At 59.8% G+C, this 9,407-nt stretch overlaps 1 protein-coding gene across 1 annotated transcript; it reads left to right on the forward strand.

Annotated features, from left to right (window-relative positions):
• The first annotated feature begins 519 nt into the window (after positions 1-519).
• On the forward strand, positions 520-9,407 carry CRELD1 (cysteine rich with EGF like domains 1). Its single transcript, XM_073350824.1, has 8 exons — positions 520-1,213; positions 1,616-1,707; positions 3,031-3,207; positions 4,766-4,861; positions 6,171-6,254; positions 6,804-6,899; positions 7,318-7,461; positions 9,045-9,407. The coding sequence occupies exons 2-8, from the start codon at positions 1,653-1,655 to the stop codon at positions 9,263-9,265; spliced, it is 873 nt and encodes a 290-aa protein (XP_073206925.1). The 5' UTR covers positions 520-1,213; positions 1,616-1,652; the 3' UTR covers positions 9,266-9,407.

Raw genomic sequence — 9,407 nt, forward strand, 5'->3', positions numbered from 1 at the left:
GCGCTATCTCAGAGTTGGGGCTGGTGGTCTGAGGGGCACTGTGGGGGCTGGGTGGTCTGGGCAAAGGGGTGCTAAGGAGCTAGTCTGGTTGGGGGCGCTATGGAGCTGGCAGTTTGGTCAGGGAAGGAGAGGGGCACTATGGGTCTGATGGCCCAGGCAGGGGCAGGACTATGAGACCATAGGTTGGGTCGTGGGGCTGGTGGTCTGGGTGGGGGGTTGCTATGGGGCCAGTGGGTGCGGTGGAGTCAGTCTCAGTGCTCGGGAATGGCTCTGCATGAAGCCTCAGGGCCACACTCACCAGGACAAGGAGCCTGCCTGGCTTCGGCACTTCTTGGGTCCGACCTTGGAGCGGTCAGCCTCCTGCTCGCCCCGTTCGCTCCCTGCAGCGAGTCCCCCTGGACAGGACTCACGTACCCCCAAAATGCCCTGCCCCCCACTCTGCAGCCAGCAGTGACTCCCAGCCAGCATGTGACACAGATGGGTTGCTAGATGTCTGGAACCCAGTGTAGAACAGAGCTTGTGAGCACAGAAATCAGGGACCTGCAGCAAAATCCAGCTTGGGGGGGATCCAGGGCCCTGGGCTCTCCCCCTCAGTCCCAAGCCAGGAGTCGGCCCACCCAGCTTCCACCAGCTCAGCCTCAGACACACCCGTGGCTCCTCTTCCTTCCTGGGCAAACAGGTCACCTGGTCACCACCTCTCACTTTGCTCCAACTTGTCAGACCATCAGTTGCCAGGTTATGGAGTGTTTTGGCCATTGTCTACATGCAGACAGCTAGAGGCAGCCCCACCTGCCCACTAGGGTCTCAGCAAAAATCACACACTTTTGTCCCACCACCTAGGCATTGAGGTAACACACAGAGAAACTGAGGCACACACAGGATTCATGCAAAACATTACGAAAAAACCTCCCACTTTGTCACAGAGAAGAGGGCACTGTGGGGGCTGCTGGTCTTGATGGGGCCTGGGGGCTGCTGGTCTGTTGCGGGAGCGCTATGGGGTCCGGTGGGCGAGGCGGGGAGGAGGGTCCTGTGGTCTGATGGCCTGGGCTGGGGAGGTGCTATGGGCAGTGTCTACAATGCCTTGACCCCTGTTCCTGCGCAGTGAGACGCGCCTGCTGGAGGTGCTGGAGAGCGTGTGTGGAAAGTCGGACTTTGCGTGTCACCAGCTGCTGGAGCAGAGTGAAGAGCACGTGGAGAGCTGGTGGTTCCAGGGGTGAGTGACTGGGGCAAGGAGCAGCAGGGTCTGTGCCACACTGGGACTGTGATCTGGGCCTGGCCCAGGCTTCCCTTCTTCTGGGCCAAGTACCTGGGTGACTCCCATCCAGACACGGGCCACCAGCTGCCACCTCCCTGGAGAGGGGCTTTGCACTGCCCCATCCTGGGGCGGCAGCCGCTGCGTGGAGGTGAGTGGGCAGGGGTAGGGCCCAGGGCAGCAGGGTGCAGGGAGGAGGGGGGGGACTTTGCATCCTGCCCAGATGTCCGTGTCCAGGGCAGTGAAGGTGCCTGGACAATGGGCACAGCCAGCAGTGGTAGCACCGGGTGCAGTGTTTATGTAGGACCTACCTTAACAGGCTTCCCCTGTGGGGGTAACAGTGTTTCCTGCTGTTTCCCTCAGACAGCAGCAGCACCCTGACTTCTTCCAGTGGCTCTGCATGGACATGCTGAAGGTCTGCTGCCCACCTGGCACCTATGGCCCTGACTGCCTGCGTGAGTCACCAGCCCTGCTGGCTTCTGGAGCACCTCTCCTCAGGGCCAGGCTGGGGGCCATGGGCAGGGCACCATGGGAAGGGATGGAGGAGCAGGCCAGGCATGGGGGCCTGGACAGGTGCCATGGGCAGGAACTGGGGCCTGGGAGGGGCAGCACTGTGGATAGGGGTTGGGATGGGGGACAGATGTCCGGGGGTGGGGGAGGAATCATAGAATCATAGAATATCAGGGTTGGAAGGGACCCCAGAAGGTCATCTAGTCCAACCCCCTGCTCAAAGCAGGACCAATTCCCAGTTAAATCATCCCAGCCAGGGCTTTGTCAAGCCTGACCTTAAAAACCTCTAAGGAAGGAGATTCTACCACCTCCCTAGGTAACGCATTCCAGTGTTTCACCACCCTCTTAGTGAAAAAGTTTTTCCTAATATCCAATCTAAACCTCCCCCACTGCAACTTGAGACCATTACTCCTCGTTCTGTCATCTGCTACCATTGAGAACAGTCTAGAGCCATCCTCTTTGGAACCCCCTTTCAGGTAGTTGAAAGCAGCTATCAAATCCCCCCTCATTCTTCTCTTCTGCAGGCTAAACAATCCCAGCTCCCTCAGCCTCTCCTCATAACTCATGTGTTCCAGTCCCCTAATCATTTTTGTTGCCCTTCGCTGGACTCTCTCCAATTTATCCACATCCTTCTTGAAGTGTGGGGCCCAAAACTGGACACAGTACTCCAGATGAGGCCTCACCAATGTCGAATAGAGGGGAACGATCACGTCCCTCGATCTGCTCGCTATGCCCCTACTTATACATCCCAAAATGCCATTGGCCTTCTTGGCAACAAGGGCACACTGCTGACTCATATCCAGCTTCTCGTCCACTGTCACCCCTAGGTCCTTTTCTGCAGAACTGCTGCCTAGCCATTCGGTCCCTAGTCTGTAGCTGTGCATTGGGTTCTTCCGTCCTAAGTGCAGGACCCTGCACTTATCCTTATTGAACCTCATCAGATTCCTTTTGGCCCAATCTTCCAATTGGTCTAGGTCCTTCTGTATCCTATCCCTCCCCTCCAGCGTATCTACCACTCCTCCCAGTTTAGTATCATCCGCAAATTTGCTGAGAGTGCAATCCACACCATCCTCCAGATCATTTATCAGGTCAGGAGGAGTGTACTGTGGGCAGGAACTGGGGCTTTGAAGGGTGGTACCATGGGTAGGGTTGGGGCAGAGGGACCGGTGCCATGGGCAGGGGGTCGGAGGTGGGTGCGGGGCACTGTGGGATGGGACAAGTTCTGTGCCTGGCACCGGTGATGAGCACAGCAACCCGTCTCCCGGCAGCATGTGCTGGTGGGCACCAGCAGCCGTGCAGCGGGAATGGTAAATGTGACGGCGAGGGGACGCGTGCGGGCACTGGCCTGTGCATGTGCAGCCCAGGCTACGGCGGCTCCTTCTGCTCCGAGTGCGCGGACGGCTACTATGAGGCAGCCAGGAACGAGAGCCACCTGGTATGTGCTGGTATGTAGTGCGGCACGGCACGGGTGGGGCTGGGCTGGGACCGTGCGGGTGTCCTGGCAAGCGGGAGTGCGAACTGCACTGCCCCCTGCCGCTTGGGATGGTGCTGCCCAAGAGTCAACAAGCATGTGGACAAGGGGGAGCCAGTGGACATAGTGTACTTAGATTGTCCGAAAGCCTTTGACAAGGTCCCTCACCAAAAGCTTTTATGCAAAGTCAGCTGTCATGGGATAAGAGGGAAGGTCCTCTCATGGATTGGTAACTGGGTAAAAGTCAGGAAACACAGGGTAGGAATAAATGGTCAGTTTTCAGAATGGAGAGAGGTAAATAGTGGTGACCGCCAGGGGTCTGCACTGGGCCCAGTACTGTTCAACATATTCATAAACGATCTGGAGAAAGGGGTAAACAGTGAGGTGGCAAAATTTGCAGATACAAAACTACTCAAGATAGTTAAGTCCAAAGCAGACTGCAAAGAGCTGCAAAAGGATCTCTCAAAACTGGGTGTCGGGGAACCAAAATGGCAGATGAAATTCAATGTGGATATATGTAAAGTAATGCACATTGGAAAACAAAATCCCAACTATACATATAAAATGATGGGGTCTAAATTAGCTGTTACCGCTCAAGAGAGAGAGCTTGGAGTCATTGTGGAGAGTTCTCTGAAAACATCCACTCAAGATGCAGCAGCAGTCAATAAAGGGACGAGAATGTTGGGAATCATTAGGAAAGCGACAGATAATACGACAGAAAATGTCACATTGCCGCTATCTAAACCCTTGGTGCGCTCACATCTTGAATACTGTGTGCAGATGTGGTCACCTCATCTCAGAAAAGATGTATTGGAATTGGAAAAAGGCGACAAAAATGATTAGGGGTATGGAATGGCTGCCATATGAGGAGAGATTTAATAAGATTGGGACTTTTCAGCTTGGAAAAGAGACGATTAAGGGGGGATATGATAGAGGTCTATAAAATCATGACTGGTGTGGAGAAAGTAGATAACGGAAGTGTTATTTACTTCTCATAACACAAGAACTAGGGGTCACCAAATGAAATTAACAGGCGACAGGTTTGAAACAAACAAAAGGAAATATTTCTTCACACAACGCACAGTCAACCTGTGGAACTCTTTGCCAGAGGATGTGGTGAAGGCCAAGGCTATGACAGGGTTCAAAAAAGAACTAGATAAGTTCATGGAGGATAGGTCCATCAATGGCTATTAGCCAGGATGGGCAGGGAGGGTGTCCCTAGCCTCTGTTTGCCAGAAGCTGGGAATGGGCGAGGGGATAAATCACTTGATGATTATCTGTTCTGTTCATTCCCTCTGAAGCACCTGGCATTGGCTGCTGTCGGCAGACAGGATACTGGGCTGGGTGGACCTTTGGTCTGACCCAGTCTGGCCATTGTGTAAGAGCTGGCTCTGGGCTCCGCTCTGGGGCTGGCTGGGTGGAGCCCCAGGTGACTGGATCTGTCAGCCTGTGGGGCTGGGTTTGCCTGGGCAGATGGAAAGGGGCTGGGCTGGGCTGCATGCTCATGGCCAGTCTCTCTCCTGTCTTGGCAGAGTGCTACCAGGCATGCGGGCGCTGCTCAGGGCCAGAGGACTCCAGCTGTCTGCGCTGCAAGAGGGGCTGGGCGCTGCATGAGCACAGGTGCATTGGTGAGTTCCGCTGCCCTCTGAGAACTCTGGACCCTGCGGGTCTAGTGGGGGCCTGTGGAACAGAACATGGATGGGGAGGCCAAGGCCCTGCTGCCTAGGAGCCCTTGGGTGTGCTTTAACCCATGCCTGGGTGTTGTGCCCCCCAGAGCAGGGCTGAAGTGAAAGGTACATGGCTCCGCACCCTGTCCCTTGTCATAAGGGATATAAATGGGAGAGGGTCAGAAGGGCTACGGTTCGGGGCTGCTGGAGGCAGATCTGGGCCATGGTTCACAGGGGAGGGGTGGAATATGGGGTGGGCTGTGAAGTGCAAGGATGAACTGTGGGGCAGAGGGGTGGGCTGTGGGGCTGGTCTGTGAGGAGCAGGGCTGAGCCGTTGGGCAGAGGGGAAGGGTGGGGTATGGGGCTGGGTTGTGAGGTGCAGGGCCAGGCCACGGGGCAAAGGGGAGGGGTGGGCATGGAGTGGGCTGTGAGGTGCAGGGCTGGGCTGTGGGGCAGAGGGGTGGGGTATGGGGCTGGGCTGTGGGGCAGGGAGTGGAGGGACAGGGCTGAGCCATGAGGCAGATGGGCGGGTATGGGGTGGGCGGTGAGGCGCAGGGCTGGGCCATGGGGCAGAGGGGTGGGGTTTGGGGCAGGGCTGTGAGGCACAAGGCTGGGCCGTGGGGCATGGGGCAGGGCTGTGAGGTGCAGGGCTGGGCCGTGGGGCAGGGGGAAGGGGTGGGGCATGGGGCAGGTCTGTGAGGCGCAGGGCTGGACCGTAGGGAAGGGGTGGGGCATGGGGCAGGGCTGTGAGGCGCAGGGCTGGACCGTAGGGAAGGGGTGGGGCATGGGGCAGGGCTGTGAGGCGCAGGGCTGGGCTGTGGGGCAGGGGGAAGGGGTGGGGCATGGGGCAGGTCTGTGAGGCGCAGGGCTGGACCGTAGGGAAGGGGTGGGGCATGGGGCAGGGCTGTGAGGCGCAGGGCTGGGCTGTGGGGCAGAGGGGTGGAGTTTGGGGCAGGGCTGTGAGGCACAGGGCTGGGCTGTGGGGCAGAGGGGTGGGGCATGGGGCAGGGCTGTGAGGCGCAGGGCTGGGCTGTGGGGCAGAGGGGTGGGGCATGGGGCAGGGCTGTGAGGCGCGGGGCAGGGCTGTGAGGCGCAGGGCTGGGCTGTGGGGCAGAGGGGTGGAGTTTGGGGCTGGGCTGTGGGGCAGAGGGGTGGGGCATGGCGCAGGGCTGTGAGGCGCAGGGCTGGGCATGGGGCAGGGCTGGGCTGGGGGCTGGGGGCGAGGGGCAGTGGGCCGCACTCCCAGGGCCTGAGGCCGCTCTCTTTGCAGACATAGATGAGTGTGGCACAGAGATGGCGCACTGCCGGCCCAACCAGTTCTGCGTCAACACCGAGGGCTCCTACGAGTGCCGAGGTCAGAGCTCGTCCCCGGGGGCAGGGCCTGTGCAGCGCCTGGCGTTTGTGCCCTGGGTGGGGAGCGAGCACTGGGCTCCCTGGCCCTGCCCTGGCCTTTGCTGGGGCCCCCCCAGTGCCCGGCAGGGCAGGGGGGTGGGGCGGGCATGTGGGAGGGTCCCAGTGCCTGGCGCAGGAGGGGGTGGGGCGGTCCCAGGGGCTGGCCCGGGTGGGGCGCTACGGGGTCAGGATCCATGCGCTGCTGCCCCCCGCAGGGCTCCCCGCTCTCTGCGGAAGGGAATGCGACTCCGTACTGCGCCCCCACCCCCCCCCCCCCCCCGAGCATTGCTCAGGTGCACGGAAGGACCCTTCCGCGGGCCCCAGCCCCCTTCCTCGCCCCGTGCAGATTGAGGCAGCACCCGGCTCCCCGTGCACCTCGGCTGTGGCTCCCCTGGCCAGCCCGGCCTGGGCATGCTCTGCGCTGGCCAGGTGGGTCCGTTCGTCCCCGGGGGAAGGACGGGTGGGTGCCTGGCGGTGCCCGGCGGTGCCCTCACGCCCGCTCTGTCCCCAGACTGCTCCACGGCCTGTATTGGCTGCATGGGCGCCGGGCCTGCCCGTTGCAAGAGGTGCAACAAAGGCTACCAGCGGGACGGAGCAAAGTGCCTGGGTGAGTGCCGTGCCCCCCCCCCCCCCGCCGCTGGCTCTAACCTCCCCCCCCCCCCGACCCGCCGGCTCTAACCTCCCCCCCCCCCCCCCGACCCGCCGGCTCTAACCTCCCCCCGACCCGCCGGCTCTAACCTCCCCCCGACCCGCCGGCTCTAACCTCCCTCTCCCTCCCCCCCCGACCCCCGCCCCGCCGGCTCTAACCTCCCCCTCCCCCCCCCCGCCCCGCCGGCTCTAACCTCCTCCCCCTGGCCCCACGGGTTCTAATCTCATCTCACCCCACCCCACCAGTTCTAATCTTCCCCCACCCCACCCCTTGCCCCACCGGTTCTAACCTCACCTCACCTCCCCAGCCCCTGCCCCTCCACACTGACTCTAACCTCCCCCCCCCCCACTGGTTCTAATCTCCGCCATCCCGCCAGACGTGGACGAGTGTGCCAGTGTGCAGGAACCTGTCTGTGCCGGGGCCCACGAGGTCTGTGAGAACACGGATGGCAGCTACCGGTGCGTGTGTGCAGAGGGCCATGTGCGCAGGGATGGCGAGTGCGTGGAGGACAGACCCCCAGGTGAGACTCTGCAGGGACCCCCCTGGCTCCTCCCCCTCTGGGCCCTGGGGAGTCACTGCTCTGGGGGGATTCTGGGTGGGAGGGGTCTCACATGGGGGTGGTACTGTCTACCTGGTGGGGTTCTGGGGGAGAGCATGGTGGGGGGTTCTGGGCTGAGGGCGTTGCTGCTGCCCAGAGGGGTGGGAGTTTCTGGCCCTGGGGGCTGGGCTGGGGTTCCAGCCTGGGGTGCAGTGCTGCTCCCTGGGAGCAGGAGGAGGGGAGTTTGCAGCTGGGGGGTGGGAAGCTGCTCCTGGGGGTGGGGGCGGTTCTCTGGAGATTCTCTGTCCTAGTAAGGAGAAGAGGATGGAAGATGATAATACACAGGTAGGATCTGATGCATAAGGCTGAGAGTTTGTCACGGAGGTCGCAGATTCTGTGACTTTCTGTGACTTGTGCAGTGGCTGGGGCAGCTCAGGCAGTCCCCATGCTCCCCGCCCCACCCCCCAGCAGAGTGTGGGAGGGGGCAGGAGGTTGGGGCATGGGATAGGATGAGGGGGCTCTGGGTGGTGCTTACCTGGGGGCTCCCCGGAAGCAGTGACATCCCCCTCACTCAGCTGCTAGGCGAGGGCATGGCCAGGCAGCTCTCTGCGCTGCCTCCACCCAGAGCGCTGGCTTCGCAGCTCCCGTTGTCCGGGACCCATAAGAGAGGCTCAACTTAAATGTACACCCCAAATTAAAAAACATAGCAGGAGAATCAAAAAGGAGCCACCGTAGCTAAACAACGAAGTAAAAGAAACAGTGAGAGGCAAAAAGCCATGCTTTAAAAAGTGGAAGTTAAATCCTAGTGAGGAAAATAGAAAGGAGCATAAACTCTGGCAAGTGAAGTGTAAAAATATAATTAGGAAGGCCAAAAAAGAATGTGAAGAACAGCTAGCCAAAGACTCAAAAAGTAATAGGAAATTTTTTTTTTAAGTGCATCAGAAGCAGGAAGCCTGTGAAAGAACCAGTGGGGCCACTGGATGGTCGAGATGCTAAAGGAGCACTCAAGGACGATAAGGCCATTGCGGAGAAACTAAATGAATTCTTCGCATCGGTCTTCACAGCTGAGGATGAGAGGGAGATTCCCAAACCTGAGCCATTCTTTTTAGATGGTAAATCTGAGGAACTGTCCCAGATTGAGGTGTCATTAGAGGAGGTTTTGGAACAAATTGATGAACTAAACAGTAATAAGTCACCAGGACCAGATGGATCACCCAAGAGTTCTGAGGGAACTCAAATGTGAAATTGCAGAGCTACTAACTGTAGTCTGTAACCTACCATTTAAATCCGCTTCTGTCCCAAATGACTGGAGGAGAGCTAAGTGACGCCAGTTTTCAAAAAGGGCTCCGGAGGTGATCCCAGCAATACCCTCTGTTTGCCAGAAGCTGGGAATGGGCGACGGGACGGATCACTTGATGATTCCCTGTTCATTCCCTCTGGGGCACCTGGCATTGGCCACTGTCGGCAGACAGGACACTGGGCTGGATGGACCTTGGGTCTGACTCAGTCTGGCCATTCCCAGCCTGGGGCTTTACCCCCTGACTGCCCCCCTTTGCTCCCCGCAGACACCCCGGCAAAGGGCTTTTTTGACGAGGTGACGGAGGACGAGGTGGTGGTGCTGCAGCAGATGTTCTTCGGCGTGGTGATCTGCGCACTGGCCACGCTGGCCGCCAAGGGCGACATGGTCTTCACCGCCATCTTCATCGGGGCGGTGGCAGCCATGGCTGGCTACTGGCTCTCGGAGCGCAGCGACCGCGTGCTCGACGGGTTCCTGAAGGGCAGATAGTTCCGGGCGGGGGGCTCCTCCCTGCCCCCCACCACAGGGCCTGGGAGGGCGAGGCCCTTAGCACTGGCTTGGGGACTGTCCCTGTGATGGGGAGCAGGGGGCACCTGGCTCCAGGGGGCCCCAGGACTGCGGGGGTAGGGTG

The sequence above is a fragment of the Lepidochelys kempii genome, chromosome 7 (assembly GCF_965140265.1).
Source record: "Lepidochelys kempii isolate rLepKem1 chromosome 7, rLepKem1.hap2, whole genome shotgun sequence".
Classification (NCBI taxonomy): domain Eukaryota; kingdom Metazoa; phylum Chordata; order Testudines; family Cheloniidae; genus Lepidochelys; species Lepidochelys kempii.